Here is a 19900-nt window from a genome sequence, read left to right as displayed (position 1 = left end):
GGTAAAGTTCTTCAGTGTCAGCACAAAAACTGACTTCAGCTCCCCCAAGCAAGCTGCATCGCGGAAAGCTGCTCTGGTTTCTTGGTCGCCTTTATCCTGTCACGCTGCTACGGGATGGGGTCTCTAAGAGATGCTCTCTGACATTTTATCACTTATTTCATCAAACACTTGTTGACAAGAAGTAGCAAAACTACATAGGGAAGGCACCAGGAAATAAGATAGAAATTTTTAACATCTTGGTTATAGGCTGTGCAGCAGACAAAGGACACTGATAGGGAAGGACTGCAGTCACAACGCTAAGAAACAGAGCACAGAATTGCAAAAGCTTCTGTCAATAGAATTTCATACCCAATTATTGGCACGGGACTCTCAAATTTTATTTCCTGCAATTCTTCTGGCAAAAGGCCAGTTCTCACATGACCTCTATCATTTTTTTAATCCTGTCAATGAAATAGTCTTTCCTTTGGGGCAGCCCATTTTCTCCCCTTTCAAAAAAGCTGATTTCCCTTAGAATCTGGAACTGTTTCATCGGAAAACTGACCATAAATAATAAGTTTTCTCTTACAGAGATAAACTAACATCAGCATGTGAACATCTTCAAGCTTTTGGTTTTATTACAGTTATACTAGATAAGCCCACCCACAGAGGATGACATCCAAACAGGCTTTTTTTCCTTCTTAACTGGGAAAAAAATGGCCGTGCCAGGTGGCAAGTTTGAACACAGGTAAAGAGTGGACAATACACACCAGCACGGGATTCTTGGGAGATGCATGGCCTCTTCTGTGTGCCGCAGCTGCTGCGTATCGGCTGTCTCTCTGAGCAGGGATCACAACCAATTTCTAATCTCACACCTGCTTCTGGTCTGTCTTAGCAACACAGAGTCAGAGATGACTTGAACGTACCAGAGAGGCTAAGAATTAACAGGTTATTTTATTATTTAACAAATCTGGGTGTTGGGATCAACTCAGTGCAGCTCTTCCCTATGTAAGAATGTCAAAGGCCTTCGATCTACCTGCCCTCCCTGCCCAGAACTGCAGCCAGTAGGGTAGGTGGGAGGGAGCAGAGCCTGATTCAACAGCAGCTACTGATCATTTTCTTGTCACTCTGTAGGTCACTAGCTGGCAGAAATCTCTGCAGAAATGCATCTAAAAATATTCTGAAAACTTGGTCTCCGCTGATGAGTAAATTGTGGTGACTCACGCTCCCATCAGCTCCAGACTTGATTACTGCAATTTGATGGACTGAAAAGCTGAATTCCACCGAGACTGAAATTTGCTTAGGGGAGCAGCTGAGAGGCCTCATTGGCACCAACTGCTTCCAACACATCTCTCTTGTCCTTTTAATCACTAACAAATTTAATTTCATTTCTAACTGAAGATCTCACTCTCCACCTTTCTGGCAAGAGAACAATTCAGAGGTTGCTTTTGTGACCTCTACGACAGCTCTAGATGCCGGCATGAAGCAGACCTGCCTGCAGCGATGCCTCTCACCTGCATTTCCTGGCATTGCTTCCTCTAGTCCTGCACATCTAAAGCCACTGGACAGTCCTTGTCCATGCTCTCTGGAAGATTACTTACCACCTCTGTTGAAGGAGAATTTTACAGGAACCGTACACATAAATGTCGAAGACTTTAATTCAGAATGCCTCCTGAAAGAAGCAGCAGTCTAATGATCAACAAGTGATAACGTGGTTTACGCAAGAAAACGGCAAAGAGGAGACAACCTCCCTCTTCTGACACTGTTCTGATACGATGCTGTAGTTTTGGTCTGGGAGATGGGGCTACCCGTGGAAACAGGGACAAAAGAGATTCCGTTTGTTACATGCTGGAAAGGGCAGGCCATCAAATCTAAAGTAAAATACTCTTCATTTACGCTCCTCATGTGCTACATTATCACTGAGCTTTGTTAGAACAATGGCAGGGCTTTTCAAACGGCTTCCCTAGGGAGACCCTCTGAAGCTTAACAGCCCTTTCACTGGAGACGTGCAAGTGTAACCAAGGGCAGAATTTAGTCTATTTAACGCGTTTGCGAGGGACTGTGTGTGTTTCTGGCACTTTATAATAATAGTAATATAAATGCATTTGGATTATAACAAAATGGAGAAACTATGATTTAGCCCTTTACTGTGTTGTAATTCCCAAATGCATCAACATCTATTTAAGTGCAAAATAGTCTACAGTTTACAAATACAGTGCTGCGATTGTCTGCTGTAAAGGTTCTGTATGAGATTATGATTCAATACAAAACACAATTCAGTGTCTGAAATTCCATTTTTAATGTCAGAATAACATCAAAAAAGTAGCTCTTTCTCCATATGCAGTCTTGAAAAAAATGTATACCAGAGACTTGGTCCTTTCTAGTGATAGCTACATACATAACTGCTCATCTCTTATGCACATATGCACTTGCACAAAAATAAATGTGCTTGCAGATAGACAATATTTCATCTTGCCTTCTAACCTCCTGCTGTCAAGGTATTTCCACAGAAAACCGCACACAAATAAAACTAACAGCTCCTCTTTTCCTGACTGCCAGAATAACGTTAGGGGACTACTTCTGTAAAGCCAAACTGCTGGATTACTCTCCTTTTGCTCTGTGAACAAGCACAACTGTGCAGCTTCTGCTGAGATTGCCTTTTCTGTCATATAACCTATTCACATTAACTAAAGGATCTGTAAGAAAAAACACAACACAATTTTGATTTTAACTACATAAAAAATTATTTATCTTGGACCTATTACTGCAGTCATCAAAAGCTTCTCAATTTAGTGTACAAAACAGGAAATAAAATCTTCAACTAACACCACAAAGTGCTAAGATTCCCTGTGACCTCTGAATCTGAAGTGCTCTTTTATTGTCTGTGCATTTTTTTCCTCTGCTATCATTAGATGGGATTATAGATATGCAGAAGATAGGAAGTGTTGATGAACATTACAACCCTTATGTTTTCACATGGGCAGAGTTCTCATTTGCCATCAGTTCTACCTGATGATGCTCAGTACCAGATATCTCTCAGTTAAATTTAAAGATAAGAAGTTGAAAAGATTCGGAACTGTTCTAAGCCTCTACTGAAAAACTGGTAGAGTTCAATAAATTAATTTTCAGTTGATGCTAATTTGTAATATTCTGAGGACTTCTTTCCCCAAGTTTAGTTCATAAAATATTTCCGTATAGACCACAGATCTTTTCTTTTTGAAGAACAAGCAAACAGTTTAAAAGCTTATCCATGAAAGAACAAAACATAGGTAACAGAGGATAACCTAGAGGATAAGTTAATTTTGTCTTGTTTTCCTATTAAAATTAAATTCAAAACCATTCTGTTTATTAAAGACATACAGGCATAATAACAAGTCATAAAACAAACATCTTAACAGTCTTTAAACATAACAGAATTGATATGCATAATTAAGCTTCATTAAGTATGGATTTAACATATGTATTTCAGTTTTGCTTCATATTCCCTTTAGACCAACACCTCCAACACTCATGCACAATATTTAGGCTGCCCCAAGCAATCAACAAGGACTTTGTAAAGGTTCTAACAAAACTCCATCTTAAAACAGTTTGAAATATTAGTAAATGTAGAAAAAATTTAACAAAGGAAAAAGGATGTGTTCAGTGAAATCTAAGCAAGTCGTTGGATGTACTGAAAAGCAGAGGTTCAGTACGTAGAGGTAGCTCAGTAAGGGTACTTGCAGTGTTCTGACTATCTGGCATTGGCACAACCATAGTAAGTTACTGTATGCCTGAATTCTTCCTATGTATTTTTAAAAAACGAGCCCTCTTTCTGGGCCTGTTGCTTTGCCATTCAAAACCAACACAAAGATTTATTAAATTCAGTGGGATTGGGATTAAGTCTTTACATACTCTGGAAGTTCAGGTTTATGGAAACAGAACAAAAAGAAACTGTCCTGAGTCTGAACTTTCAGCTGCAGGAAGGGTTTTTAAGCCCAGGCAAAGGAATATTTTCCCACATGGAGCCAGTTACCAGTGAGCACGCTTAAGGAAGGAGAACCTTGAATTTGGTCCAAGAACATGCGTGCTATTCTCCAGTTACCTCGCAGGTTGACCTGCTGGTGGATCTGACCATGCTACCTGAGGAGGTGCTGATCAAAACTGTGAGCTCACCACTCACTGCCCTTTGCAGAGCACAGCCCCGGGGGACACGGGTGGTGGACAGTGTCCCCAGCACTCCTGCCTGCTCAGGCCCCTCCCGGGAATGAAAGAATTCAGCACATTGCCACTTCACGTACCTTTTTGTTACATGGTAGTTTTAATGGTGATAACAATTCTGAACAAGGTGATGCTGCCAGCTCCCAGGAGTTTCTCAAACAGAGCACTCTTGCACTGACTGACCATCAGGTAAAGTACCCACGATTGGTACCAAACTACTTTCCTGTTGTTCACAGGAATAACAGGCTAGGTAAACCAAACACAATATTTTCACTAAGGCTTTTAAAAGGATATGAATTTAACATGCCTATTGTCATACGCAAGATCTTTATCTTGTGTAAATGGCTACAGCCTTATCAGAGCTATAATAATTTACATCTGCTAAAGATCTGCTCCAAGGCATCTGCACTCAGTTGCACCAATGCAATGTTAACCATGGCACACATGAAACTTCTGCATTTATATTGATCCCAGTTTGACCTATTTCTTTCATTCTGTTTAACGTTTTACTGTACAACTGCCAGCACAGCTTTTGCAGATGGGTACAGAGTCTGGAGTAGAGTACACTTCTGAAATCGTAATCTCCCGGACAAGATGCAGTGCTAGCTCTATGTTTAAATACATGCCTGTGTTCCTTTCTCTTCAACACTCGTCTTAGTATTTTGTATTCTTTTTTAATGTAAGCTTATTAAAAAGAGTAACATTTTATTTTTTAAAAAGTTGTGACTGATTGTCAAATTAGCTGAGGGTGTTTCTCTTACTATAACCTTTTAATTGGAAAAAAAATAATTGTCAACTTTCTTGTCTTCACAAGGTATTATTCATTACCAATGCAGCAATATAGAAAACATAGCTTGGCTTACTACAATAAAGGCTCTGTTTCAATATTAGCATCCTAAATTCTGTCACCACAGATCTCTGTGCATTCAACCGGGGGAAGGAAAAGAAAAAAGGAAAACAAAAATTTGTGTTCTTCAGGGGTAAATTATAAAAGATCTCCTAGCTGCAAACACAAATACTTCACTCATAACCCAAGCACCAGACCATTTCTTTGAAGAAGCTTATGAGGCATTTAAGATATACAATGGCACAATATCATACAATGGAATTGAAAGAATTTTTTTGAGAAACCATTAACTTTGAAGGAATGTCTAGACAACTGTGTCAACAAATGCAAATAATTCATGCTTCTCAGCTTCTATCCAATGGATGGCCCCATGCTGAGTATACACAAACTCAGAAGAAAAAGGCATGTCACAGTCATATGACTAGGGAGTGTAACAGAGTCACACAGAAATTCAAGTCAATCTTGGAAAAAAAGAACCTTCAGAAAGCTCTTCCCCAGGGTAAGCCAGCAGTGGGATAGGCTTCTGGTCATTTTGGCTACTTTAAAATAGAGACTTACAGCTGGTGCACCCTGACTTCAAAGCAGGGGCAAAGGAATAAACAGCTGTTAGACATGACCATTCACTCAGTTAGAAAAATAAAAACTAAAGGACTCCAAAATACTGTACAACCTCTTGCAGTAACCAACAAAGTGGCTTCTGGAAACAATGCTTTTGCCAAAAATGTATCTGTAAGGCACTTAACAGGTATCTTTTTAATATATATATATATATAAAAAAATAAAATATGCACTGAAGCAACATTCACAAATACCCAGTTGTCTCAATTGTCTGTGTGTACAGTATAGTACATATATACATTCACTGTGACACAGGCCATCTCCATATTTATACCTTCACAGGTGTTTTGGGCTGCCTGGTTAACTTCAGAGCCTGTGAACAGTAAACAAAACAGTCACTTTTTCATATTCTTAAAAGAACCAACAGCATAAGACAAGATTTATATTTACTGGGGGCAACAAAATGCTGTGTGTATTTCTGGGAGGTTAAGTGAGAAGTCAGCACGCAGCTGACAGGCGACTCTGGGGTTTGTGACGACGTTTTTGTCTCTAATAGTCCATCATACCTCCTCATGTACAGATAGCCTTAACAGAGGAACCCCAAGGCAGCGTTAGTGAAGGAAGCGGAGGTGGCTCTCGGATGTCTTTTAGAAATCAACTATTTGGACCCCACTCAAACCACCTGTGGCACAGATATAAGAGCTTGTGACCCACTTAGGGGAAGACTGTGAAGAAAATTTCTGCCAACCCCTCTGTGCTACCTGGCCTCCTTCGATGTGGCTCGAAGCCTGCTGAGAGTATAGTCACTGCTGCAGTGGTGGATGTCACACCCCTCTGATGTTTATACCTCCCTTTCTGAGATGATTTTTGTAGCTCTAGTCTACTCTTGCTGAGGAGGAGAGAAACCACACGCCTTCGGTTGATGGCAGGGCCCAGCTCTGTGTTCCCCACGGGGTTGGCCAACTGTGGTCACTGAACTATCTATTTAGCATGTGACAGAAGTCCAACTCGAACGATAGGTGATCACGCTTCTAGTCTGGCAGGAAGCAGCCTCTCTAACTTAGAGGAGGCAAATGTGACAGGCTTAAAAGCTGTTAGGTTTTCAGCAGCTTCTGTATAGCAACGTGGTCACTGTGAAGGATGCCTCTTGTTGGTGCATCCTGCAACAATAAAGCTCAGTGCTTTCTTGTGCAGAATGAATTGGCCTGAGTGAGAGGGAAATGAATGAAAATTGCAAATTCCTGAAATGTGGAACCTCTGTTTTCCTTAGCCTTTTGGGTGTAGTGCCCTGACAGATCAGCATTTGCCTGGTGAGTGAGAGACTTATCGTTTCCGGAGGCTTGACTAAATAAGTCTGAGAGATGTCTGATGGGTCTTCTTATTGTAGATATTAACCTTTAATATTGTACATTTAAAGCTTGTAAGCACTGCTTGAAAAACACTCCAGCTACAAATGTAAAGCCTTAAAAAAATCCAAACCTTTAAAAATAAATAGGCTATATTCCCCTCAGAAACACCAGCTTTCAGAAATACCAGCATTTAACTATTGTTAAATCTACCCATTTGAGATGAGTCTTTTGGCTATTATTCAGCAGCAGACTTTGGAGAGAGGCATCATTCCACATTTTGGGGAAACAGTTTTTTAACTTTGTAGTTTGGCAGATTCTGCTTCCATATTTACAAACTAGAAATACCTTAGTGTAGATGAACCTCTAAATATTTAAATTCAATTTCATACAACCAGATCACATGTACTATCATAATTAAGTAAGAATGTCACTGCAGTTGAGTGCTGTGACTGGGTAACCGCCTCCCCCTGCAAGAGAGATGCCAAAATGAAGCCAAGGTGTTTATAGAAAAAAAACATCAAGGGTGATGATGACATGTTTATTTTCAAAGCGGGAGACCATTATCAAGTCACAACATTCACTTCTATTATACTTATTGCAACTGTACGAGACCCAACCTCATTGATTTTTTTTCAAAGAGTAATTAAAATAACATTTGTGAATAATACAGAAGACCAACTGAAGAAACTGCTGCAACAGAACAACAATCCCCCAAAGTGGTTCTGCAGTAGCATTACAGTCTGATTAACACAGGAGGTTTATGTGACGCTTAATGAATAAGAAACTAGTGCTGGTGAAGTGTAAATCTCTTCAGCAGTGGTTGACTTTTCTGATGCCCTGTTTAAAGGCTGTATTAACTTGCAGTGACTGACAGCAGACCCTCAAGGCCATTACCACCCCTGAGGATTAGGGAGATCTGGAGGAGCTCCAGCTCCACCCCTGGTTTTGGCAGCAGAGAGCAGTTAGACACTGAAGGGGAGCCAGCACTGCAGGGATCATTCTGTCACTGGTAGTGTCAACTTTAGGCTATCTTTCTGCAGGAATAGCACGGCATTTTCCTTATATAACCAGCAGTGTCTCCTGATAATTTCTGATTTAAAAAACCTATGACTTTCAGACTGATGGATAAATGACATATGACTCTCAGATTTTAATTTCTGGATGCTAGAGTAAGTTTATCTTAAGGTCTGATTCCCGATTTTTACAATTCACCTAGCCAAAAGTGGAACCGCATGCAAATCACTGATTTGAGGAATTTTAGCATTTAAGATAGCAAGGTGATTTCAGTGGAGTGGAGCTACTAAAATGGCAGCCTGTTGGGTTTTGCTGAAAATTGGAAACACGGAAGTTATCAAAAAAACCTTCTCCACTGATGAGCAGAGAATGCAGGGCACTGGTGGCACTGGGCTTCCCACAGTAGGTGTAAACCTTCACTTAAAATAGCTGTCAAAGACTGCTTCAGTTGCCACATCTTCTTGATCCGTATTATCTCAGAACATTAAGCACAGCATTAAAATCAGTTACACGGACTAGTTTTCTGCGAGGTGGTTACTACTGTTCCGAGTACCTGACTAAAAACATTGCAATTACTTCATACAGATCACAGAATGGCTGTAAGATGTCAATAGGTTCACTTCATACTGAAATAAGCATAATTTGAACCACTGATGTCAAGGTTACAGTCTATAATCCTACAAGCTATCCCATGCCATAATTTGGCATGAAATGTGATGCACCAGACTCGTGTAGACTTCTTGCTAATGTAGAGGGTGACCCAAGCAGAAAAAATTTAAAAGTTTTCATCAATTCAGTTCAGGAGGTGCTCTCATTTTACCTGATTTCCCCAGCTCCCATGCCAGTGGACAGATCTTTGCCACTTCTCCATAAAGGAGATCCAAAGCTGTGATTATTAGCTAAAGATGGAGCCATTTAAAGATGGAGCCATTCTTATTGGGCATAATCCGAATTCATAATTTGAATGAATTCATAATTTGAACTAACCGTAGAGGTGTAACTTAAAGATCTGAACCTTTCCAGAGCCAAGGGGGATAAAGTTCAGCATTTTAAACTTGATACTACTGTGACTATTGCTGTCATAAAGGAAGTAAAGAAACAGAAAAACCCCTACCATGGGATCTCCAAGAAGGAACCTGAGGAGTTTAAGACATGTGTTTAGGTATTTTTTTCCTCATAGCACACTTCCCATTCATTATAAATCAAAACCAGCAATTCTTACCTTTTGCCTAGAAACCATCCAAGATTTTATTGTTGGTACCAATAGACTGCCAAGAAGAATCTGAGCAGGATGATAGATGAGTAAGGGGACAGAAATTAAGGACAGGTGCTCATAACCTGCAAATACTATCTTCAGCATTGGAATCCCTGCAGGCAGAAAACCAGGAGACAGACTGTCACCTCAGACTCTGAACTCCAGATAAAAACAAAGCATTTTATGTTGCATTGACATTTCACAAAAAAAAAAAAAAAAAAGAAAAAAAAGAAAAAAAGAAAACCAAAAGGAACAAAATGAAGACTCAGAAGTTTTATATAAAAAAAAAAAATCAACCCAAATAAACCAGCAAGGACATGAACAAAAAAATACACAGCAGAGAAAGTTCTGTGGCAGAAAGGAAGGAGTAGGGGAATGCCATAAAAGATCTTTTCTAATTATGGTAATAGTTGTCAAACTCCTGCTGAAGACTTCATATAAAATACATTCTGCTATAGCACGACTGTTCGGTTGCTGAGCATAGCTCTGTGCTGCTCATTTACTGCATCCTCTCACTGTGCTCTGTTCCGTGTTTTCATGATTGTCCTCCATCCAGCTTGCCTGACTCCTGCTTGTAACCCTTCTTCAGCCCATTCAGTGCTGGAGGAGGGTTGCGTTTTCTTGGCATACTCCCTGCCAGTTGGTGAGTACCCAAATGACAGCCTTTCCTGCTTGCACTGGTTCACGCAGTCATGGTAGAGAGTCAAGGACTCTGCAGGTGAGCGCTCATGAGAACAAAACTCTCTGCTCAGCCTGTGCGTTCAGAAGAGATGCAGCATGAGAGAGAAAAGGTTCAGTGAACTGAGTGAGCAATATGAAGTGGTCGTGCCTATGAAGAGTTCAGGGAGCAGCTGGCGTACAGAAGTTGCTAAATGCTGGAAGTGAGTGTTAAGAACTAGAGATGGCCCATTTTTCCCCAAGAGCTTGAACTCGCACTCAAATTCGATAATGTGACATGTAAAATTAAATTTGATTTAGTTTTGCAGTAATGACACCCCTTATGTTTACTTTGAACATGTTATTGATCAAAATTACCCATTTAAATCTTGGAACTTTGCTACCATACTCCACAAAGCGTAGGGGTGGGCAAAACTTGCAACCATCCCCATCTTGCCTGACCAGACATTTGCACAGCTGCCTACAAAAGCAGCTGTAATTCCTCAGGAGCCCACTGAGAACACAGATTATTTTCTCTCATCTTGAGTGTCATTCTAGGGGTCTTCTGCCAGCATCAACCTTGCAGTGAAGCAGACTACACAGAGCTCATCTGTGTGTCTCCTATCTTAGCAAAGAGAAAAAGCTCAGCTTTGCATCACATGCCTTCCATTCCCCCATCAGTAGATGTTTCAGGTCAGACCAAGTTGCCATGTCTGCATAAACTTTTCTTTATGTCTTGGATAAATTGCTGTTCTCAACCTTTCAGGTTTTCCTTAATAAAAGCTGACTCCTTCCTATGTGAGGAAAGAGCTTATTTGTTGAGTATTACTGCTCCACCAGTGCCCCACTATTGCTGACCCATGTCTAGGCTTCCTGAAATCTTCACGATGTTTCCACAGCACCATTTCTTGTAATTATGTTGATTAGCTTCATCACATTACACCTCTAACAATATCATCCTCATACTAGTAGCCTTTACTTATGTGCATATTTCCAGGGAAAGATTAAATCAAATAAATAAAAGCTTGCATGCTTAATTTCAATATTATAATTACCTTCAAAACAACATCACGGACCTATCACAATAGACCTGCTTATTGTTAATTCTAATTTCTGGGGTTTGGGAATAGGTAGTATTTGGTTAGAAATTAAATGGGCATTTACATTGTATTAAGGAGTGTAATTTACTTCAAATGCCTATCATACTGGTTTTGTAAACAGATATTTTATTGCCTGTTTCCAAGTGTCAATCCTTGCAGGCCCTTCTCTGTTCTCTAAACACAGAAGAATAAACTAGAGTCCCACACTATGAACAGGCTATATTTATGTTCATAAGAGGGTACCTGGTGTTTCGGTAGTGCAATTTCATCCATAGATCCAAAACACTTTAGTAAGCTGAACAGGACTCCTACAGAGAATCAGAGAACACTAAAATGACTAGCCTAAGATCACACAGAAAACTAACAGCAGACACGTGAACAGAATGGATCCAAAGTGACTGAGACATGCTTTAAATTACTGCACCTTTTCTGAAAGAAAAGATGAGAAATTCCAGCCTAAAAGGTAAATTCTCTAGAGGAAAGCTATTTCAGTAAACTAGGAAAAGAAAATTAAAGTTGTCAAATATAAATACAAAATGCTATAATTAGTGAGACAATATAATTAGATCACTGAGTGGAAAGAGGTTCTTAATTCACAGCTTGTTTAAATACATGTCACAACAGCTTCCTGTAAGTGACTGATGTGCAATTAAAGTTCCTGTTATTTACTGGGAAAAACTAACTGGTGAAAAGAAGAAATAATACTCATTTTTGCAGGTAAGCATTACTTCAATGGAAAGGAAAGGTCCTGTTGCCTTTTTCTGCACTTTCTGATTTTTAGAATTCCAACTTTGCCAGTATGCAACTCTCTCAGAAATACTTCATGACAGAGATCCATAGACTATAGTCACAAATGCTTTTGTCAGCAATATTACCTACCACAAAGCTAAACAAAACATATGGGGTTTTATTTATTTTTTTAAATGTCGTCTAAACTTTTTCGGTAGCAATACATAGTAACTGCAAGCATCAGTGTGACTGCTTAATGTTTTCCAAATATCATAAACCCCATGCAAATTCCTAATTAGGAAAAACATATTTTAATAGCTACTTTTACCTCTCTTAGAAAGAAAAACAACAAACCAACAAACCCCCTTGTATTTTCAATATATACATATAAAACACTTGGGGGGAAAAAAAACCCAAAGAAAATGAAAACCAAATCCTAGCCAAAGGAAAGAAAAGTGATGTTAAAGTGCCTGGGCTTCTGCTGTATGCTGAATCTTAGCCTGTAATGCATTTTCAAAATGAGATTATGAACTAGTGCTAAGAGAAGCTGTAACACAAGCACTGACTGAAACGGTAGTGACATGAACAGGTGCAGTTATAACAAAACTAATACAGTGAGTGAGATGAGTTTAAGTCTTTCAGATAGATAGCAAGGGATGAAGGTGGTAAGCAAAATGATTATGGTTATCTTTATTTTGGGCTGTCCGCTCCTCTTTTCCTCATCTGTTATAGCATATAGCTTCTGGTGCTAATGGAGTATTGATAGCTACACTAAGTCTAAGATAAATAAAATTTTGCACAGGATCAAATCACAGATATTAAAACTCAGACCACTACCTTAGTCTTAAGTTTCCTCAAAGGACACTGCAGCTTCTCCCCCTCCCCACCCCCCAATATTACTAGGGTATTTATTTGCCATCTGGAGGGAGCATTAAGGCTTCACACGCATGAAGAATAATGCTTGTAAGGATTTTCTGTTTTGTCTTCATGGATCCATTAATCATGCTTTTCTGCATTTCAGGGTAATTGGACTGACTTCTATGTGTCTTCACCTTGATTGACACTGAAGGAGGCACACTGGCATTATCAGTTTATGGACAATCTTTTCGTTAGGTTTTAAGACTGCTGTCATGGTCTGAAGGCTCCATGCCACAAACACCCATTCACTTTGCTGTGGTTTATGAAATTACAGGCTTCCAGCAGCTCGGTTCAAGTCCTTTGCCAAAGACCCTCACTCATGAAAACTGAATGACAAAGTGCTCCTCTGTGGTTTGGTGCCAACTTGGGCAGCTTTGCTCAAAGTAGGGGTGTAACAAACTGTCGAGTTGCCAAAAATCTTTCAAACAGTCTTACTGCATGTATGTGTGTCCAACTCCTGGATCAGAGTTGACCAGACACTGTGATAGGTGCAAATCAGGGGTCCATCCCATCCTCCTCCAAAGAAAAAGGGAACGTGGTACCCAGCTGGGTGAGAAAACAGCACCTCAACTGTCCAGGACTAGAGGGCTGTAGCAGAAGGGAGGAAGCTCTGACATCATCCCACAGATACCCCTTACAAACAAGGATCACTGCTATTCCCAAGCTTTCTACCCTGAATTGCCCTTTTCTCCTTTGGTTACATTTCTCCTACCAGTGCTCCCCCGTGTTCCCATCTTCCTCCTTGCTTTTTTGCTTAGGTATTCAGAGGTTATTTTTCTTTTTCTGTTTGTATTTTTTCCCTTCCTCCTTCTTCCTCCTTTTCTTCACCCCCATGATGCTTCTAGCCTGCTTGGTTTTGCTTCCTAAGACCTTTGATTCTGCTCACTTGCAGCAAGGTAAATTTTGTGTACTTCCACTAAAATTACTAAGCTCCAATGTGGGCACTAAAACCAGTCCCCACTGAAACTGAGATGAGTTAAGCCTGTGATACAGAGTACATTTCATTTTTTTCTTCCTTTTTGCATCCTCACTTAGCCCATTTCACGTAAGGCCTTTGCAAATCTGAGGAAGAGCTAGCAAGAGAAAAGCTGTTTATTTGTCACCTTCAACAACGACAAGGAAGAGTGAGAGGACTGCTCTCACAGGCTGGTGTAGGAAAGCCCCGTTTGCTCTCCACTGCTCTGGGGTATTCCAGTGTGGCTCCAAGGCTGGGGTTTATCAGCCCTGGTCAAAGGCCAGTGTTTCTCTAGTAGCCTGCAAAACTGAAAGCTATTTATCCTTCCTCCAGGTTTGCACCCAGTACAACCTCCCACATCCTCCCCTTTCCCCTTTGCCACTTTCACATTTGGTAGTCACCTTCTTAAAAGGTCCATAAAAATATTATGCTGCACTTCACTACATTTAGTTAACTGTAAAATAATAATAATAAAAAATCCTAAAACATCTGAAGGTATTTTTAAGAGAATTTAAATATAGGACTCTTTTCATCTAGCTATCACTGCAGTAATATAAATGAAGCAAATTAATTTTAATGCTCCAAGGTACTGATTCTGTGTCACTGTCACTGACAGGATCCAACTAGACTTTATGAGATGGCATTTGACTTTATGGAAGTGAGCACTATGCACGCATTTACAATTTTACAGGGACTTTAAGCTGTCATGCTGAAAAATGTTTATAAAACATTAATCAAAAAATGCCTCTTTAATACAATGCATTGTCTGAAAGATGTTAGAAGGCACATATTGTAAATGGATTCTTTTTCTGACTAAAGTAATTTCTACCAAAAGCCTTTCCCCACTGCTATACAAGTACACTGTGTAGAGAGATAAAGAGCACTTTCTCAGCACATTACTACCTGATCCAAACACTTGGGAAATCACTAATGTACAGCATGCCATATTTCCATGTCACACATGACACATTTGTCTAAAATTACCCAACAGAGTTTGACATTGCAGCATATTCCATAGCAGAGCTTTCAACTGACATCTGCCAAGTAAGAACTTCAAGTAGGAGCTTTCTTCTTCTAACAAGCAAGTAAGAGTTTTCTTTTATCCTATACCCACGATGGAAGTGATAAAACAATAAGTACTGAAAATCAGGGGTTTTTTTCTATTTTAGTATGTTTATTTTATGCTCACTGAATTGTATGCTCCCCTTAAAGCACTGTTTCATCATTTGCTGTTTTCTATCACATTGCAGTAGGTTCAGGAAACTTAATAGAACATTTTTATTACCACCGAAACATAGGCCATTATCTCTCACACCCAAAGCAGAATTATTGCTAGATGCTCTACTTACATACTTTACTGTATAGGTTTTTCCCCTTCAATGTCATCATAACAATTTATCCTAAAACTTTATTGCTTACATTACTGAAACACATCCCAAATCACAAAACACTGCAGCATTTCTTCTTAGGAAAAGAGGTTTGGGGCAAAACAAAGAGGTCATCACTAGGGCTATGGAACCACCAGGCATTCAGGAATCAGAATGCCAAACAACCTCACACAGAGGCAGTGGAGATACTTTGAAGAAAAGCCTTAGCCTCTGGATTTTCAGTTCTCCCAGCTACTCCTCTATACATTTCAGAACTCTCAATTGGCATAATCTTCAAGTGCAATATACAAAATGAATCAGGTATATGATGGTAGCTTTTCCGACACTCTTCATGATACTCTCTTTCTGAAGGATCCTCTCAGGGGTTGATGTGAAGGAAACATTAGTAGGTCAAATAACTATTTCTTTTTTTTTTTTCAACTGAGAAAAGGCGTGTAAGAAGGGGCATGTATCGCATTAAACCCCTCCTAAGGTGCCAGAGCAGGGTGTTTCTGAGCTTATCCCTGCGAAGACAGTGCCAAATGAGTACCTGAAATTTTACCGCCAAGTTTCAGAATAGTATTGCACGCAGCCCAGTGACTGCATTGTGAGAAGGGGTGGTGAGATCTAGGCAAAATCCAGTTTAGAGGATTAGGAGAAGGCTGTTTATGCAGATAGCTACCAGAATGGCAACATGCTGCTAATCTCTTGTTTGAAGACTTTCTTAAGGGTGTCCCTGTTTCTTCTCAGGCAAATCACATTGCTATGGTTAGTTTTGAGGAAACAGAAGTCTATATACTATGCCTATCCTCGGTGAAGGCTAGCCAGGGATAGGAGATGTTTCTTGCCCTTTTTCAGACTCTGTTATGACATACAGAGATCACAATAGGAGAAGATACTTTTGACAAATTAACTGGTTAAGGATTCTTTTTCCTACCTCCATGCCCTCTCCAAAGCATGCACTGAACTCAAGCTAAATGCTCTTCCCTCAGGTCCAGTTTTTTTCAGGTATGGGAGTAGCTGAATGATATCTGACAACCCATATCAATACAAATATTCACCTGCTATTGAGTATTCCCATTTCAGCTGAAGAAAGCACCTTTCAAAGTAATACAAAATCACATTACATTGGAGGAAGAACAGATTATATGAAGCTGAGCCTAAAACAGGCAGCCAAGCTCTTCCCCAGGTAAAAAATTCCTCAGAGGAAAATTTGGTAGTTTTTTTCCAGCTCCACTCCAGTTTTAACTTTGAGATTTCTTTTGCTCTTAGCCCTAACCAAGAGATCCTAGACCTTACAGTCATTTTGCACTCTGCAAAGGAATCAATGCTGAGAGAAGTAATAGACAAGCTTTGCTACTCTCTTGTCCAGAAGGAAATAAGTGTCACGGTAAGATTCCATCTGCAGTGGTTAGACAATGGTTTACAATGGTACAAAGGTGTGTGGTGCTTTTGGTTTAATCACACTTCAGTGACAAAGACTACTGTTACCATGGAAATTTGACTTTTGCCAGTAGGCATAAAGAGATCATTCATCAGCACAACCATAAATGCCTCCAGGTGACATGACACTCAGTCTCTGATTGGGAAGGATCTGCAATGTTTGCAGTGGTTGAGACTACATTCCCCTTGCCTTTTTGCCCACATAAATGCTGTATGAAGACTTGTGCTTAAAATATTTTCAAGGAAAAAAGACAATGTTTTCAGTATATTTTCACATTTCAGGTCAGTGATAACTGTAACGGAAAGCAAAAACCAGCCTCACAGAGTGGTGAAAACAAACATCTGAGGGGGAGGTTTTACAAGGGATTGGTGGGATGTTAAGGGAGTCTGGAGCGGAAAACTGCAAAATGGAGGGCTATGGAGGTCTGCATGGACTCTAAAATCTTCAAAGACATTTTTACTGTTGTCCCTCTTCTTGGGGAAGAACAATGATTTACCAGAATATTCAATAAGCCCTCACTTCAGATTAAATTACTTACCTGAGAACTAGAGCTATTGGGAAGGCTCTGTGCTGAATCAGAGCTGTGTGGTCACATATTGGCCATATAGTTATGGTAGGACACAAGAATTTTGCTGAGACCCACACTCTGTTGTAAGAGACTGGACTGGTCTAATATTTAAGTAAAGATGGAGAAGAAGGAAGAGAAATGAATGAGAAATAAGATATTGCTCTTGCCATAACTCTAACAAGCATAAAAAAGAAGAAAACCCAATATGCTTTGAATGCTTTTACTAATTCTTGTTCTTCAGGTAACTGACTCACTATACTCATCACAGAAATCAGTAATTTAAGTGCAATGCAAGTACAGTTACTAGGAAACAGCACATCTTGATACTATCAAAGTTTTAAGTAAATAAAAATGTAGAAGCTGTGAGGAAAAGAAAGAAAGTACAGTTTGTCTACTTCTGGGTTTTCAACGGGTGCATTCAGATCGGAAGTGATGTTTCATGAACAACACAGGCAATCTTACCAGCTGCTAACAATGAAACATTTAACACCAACAACTGAAGACCAGTGCCTTAGACACCAAAACACCTCCACCTGTCTGACAATATGGTAGTAGTAATTAGTTAACAGGGAATTCAAGAATGAGTTGAACCACCGTAAGTCATATTTTAAATGTGACTTATCCTTAATTTGACACCACAAGGCAGGCATAGCAATGATGTAAGCGGATCCTCACACTTCAGTGCTTTTTTTATTGCTTGGTTATCAGTTCACTCTTCATAAATGTAACATGCTGAAGGTGCAGGGTAAATTCTTCCTTGTAATTCACTAGCAATATCTAAGCTATGAAGTTTAGATATTAAATAATCTTATTTAGGCAAGCACGGAATTTAAACACTTCCTTCCCTTCTCTAGAATTCTTGTAGACAACACTTTTTGAAAGTTTAATTGGTTAGACCTACCAACAAAAGGAATTCTGCACAAAGAGATTGTCAGCTGTCCTAAGAACATGAAACTGAGATTTGATTATTTCTTTGAACATTACTGCCCTTTCCACACATAACTGAGGCTTTCTCAGCATTTAAAATTTTCATTGCGTGGATCTTATTTACACATATTATTAAAAAAGACATTATAAATTCTGGACAAAGAGATTGACAGATGTCCTAAAAACACGAAGCTGAGATTTAATGATTTTGATTATTTCCTTGAATATTACTGCCCTTTCCACACATAACTGAGGCTAAGATTTCTCAGCATTAAAGTTCTGATTATGTGGATCTTATTTACCCATATTATTAAAAAAAGACATTTACAAACATGTTTTATAGTTGTTCTCACTATATTGGTAAACATGAGCAGGAAAGGATAATTCTCCAAGCTGTATCATACTATCTTTTAATTAGATTTTTTAAAATCTTTTTTTCTCCTGAAACCTTGATGTAAAGGAAAACATGATACACAAATTCATTATAAATGGTAAAACAATGAAACAATAAAGAAAAAAACATTTGTTAGGAATACTAGCATAATTTTTCCTTTAATTCCCTCTTCATCTGATTTCTATGGCAGAGAAAAGAAGATATGAGGTCAGAAAAGCTTCAGTGCCCCAGTCATTTGGGAAGGTATTTTGAGAAAACAGCTCACTACCTGGAAATACTAGGATACTATTTCTTATTCTAAAAGAATGGACTAGGGCTACGTGCTTGTAGTGGTCATGGCAGCTTTTAGAGGAGGATCCCTCTTCTGGATTCCCAAAACTATTCTGTAATAGGAGATTTCTAAAATTTGCTGCTGCTGTTGATTTTTCACTTCTTTGCACCCACCGTTTTAGAAGTGTCTGGAGTCAGCAGCTCAGCCTGGCTGCCAGAAGGTGCACTGAGAGAGCAAATGTAGATGCAACTCTCTCAGGGAGACTCAACATCATCTTCAATACTCACCAGCTTTAGTGTGGGTGACACTTGTAGCCTCTGCCAGCTTGAGGTAAAAAAAACCCCAACTTGAGTCATGTCCAAACGAGGATCTTCCCAAGGGTAACCTGTCAGCTGTCTGCTGAATATAATGATGTTTCTTAAAGTAGATAAATTAACCCTAACTGGTTTTGGTGGGGAGGGAGGGCTCTTGTGTCATCATCATTTTACAGATGGGTATATGTGTTTATTTATTTTTTTTTTATTATTATAGAGAGGTATGAGCTTGCTGTCATTAAAAACCTGTGATCTGGTTTTTAGTGTCTGATCCAATTATGTGTACATCTGGGAAGACACACAACCAAATAAATAATTGGAGAGCTGCAACTCTGAAATGACAATTGTTATTCATCGATCTCTTTCTGCAAGTCGAGATTGAGAGATGTAAACTTCAAGTGAATGAGATCTCCTGGGTGAGATTCTTCAGTTCAAACACAGTAAACAACTGTTGTCCTCTGATGCACATTTTAGTAGTGCTGGAGGCAAACTTTCTAAATATTAATAAAAAACCTACTACTAGCAGAGTATACAGATGAAAAGGAAGCCCTGGGAGCTGGTACAGAATTTCCTGCCACATTCTAGGTCTAATCAAAGAAATGTTCCAGGTCAGAAAGGAAAGGAGATTCCCTAATTTGCTCTAGTATTTTGGAATCACAAAGAGGTCAAAACTGAGTAAACTGCAATAGATTAGACATGCTATATTGTGAATCTTGTGATTAAAAAAACAAGGGAGAATCAGCTACTCTGTGTCCAAAGTCACTATAACTCACCGAATCATTTCCTGATTTCAGATTGGCATGTTTCCTTCCTGAAAGCAGAGCCCCTAGGGATGCTCTGGTCTGAAGGAGACATATGGGGTGCTTGCCCAGCTACATATATGAGTAGCAAGGGAAAATAAAAGAGATGCTCTGGCACAGACTATCTCAGTGACCACAGGCTACACAAAACTGTCAGTTTGACTTCTTGTGGAGATAGACCCTTCACGTGAGCGGTGGCCTCAGTATTATAGAAATGTTTATACAGACACAAAATGGCATCTCACCTTGGGTAGGTTTGT

At 39.5% G+C, this 19900-nt stretch overlaps 1 protein-coding gene across 6 annotated transcripts in view; it reads right to left on the bottom strand.

Moving 5' to 3' along the window:
- Window positions 1–2251: 2251 nt before the first annotated feature.
- Window positions 2252–19900, bottom strand: part of SLC10A7 (solute carrier family 10 member 7) — a 156711-nt gene continuing 139062 nt past the window's right edge. For all 6 annotated transcript variants that reach the window (XM_074904984.1, XM_074904981.1, XM_074904980.1 and 3 more), the window contains 2 exons: window positions 9164–9309; window positions 2252–5951 (listed from right to left, as the gene is read on the bottom strand). In XM_074904984.1, the coding sequence (XP_074761085.1) occupies window positions 5907–5951; window positions 9164–9309 (191 nt within the window). In that variant the 3' untranslated portion in view covers window positions 2252–5906. The remainder of the gene's footprint in view (window positions 5952–9163; window positions 9310–19900) is intronic.

This window comes from Athene noctua, chromosome 4, assembly GCF_965140245.1.
Source record: "Athene noctua chromosome 4, bAthNoc1.hap1.1, whole genome shotgun sequence".
Classification (NCBI taxonomy): domain Eukaryota; kingdom Metazoa; phylum Chordata; class Aves; order Strigiformes; family Strigidae; genus Athene; species Athene noctua.
This window is presented reverse-complemented; position numbering and strand designations above follow the sequence as displayed.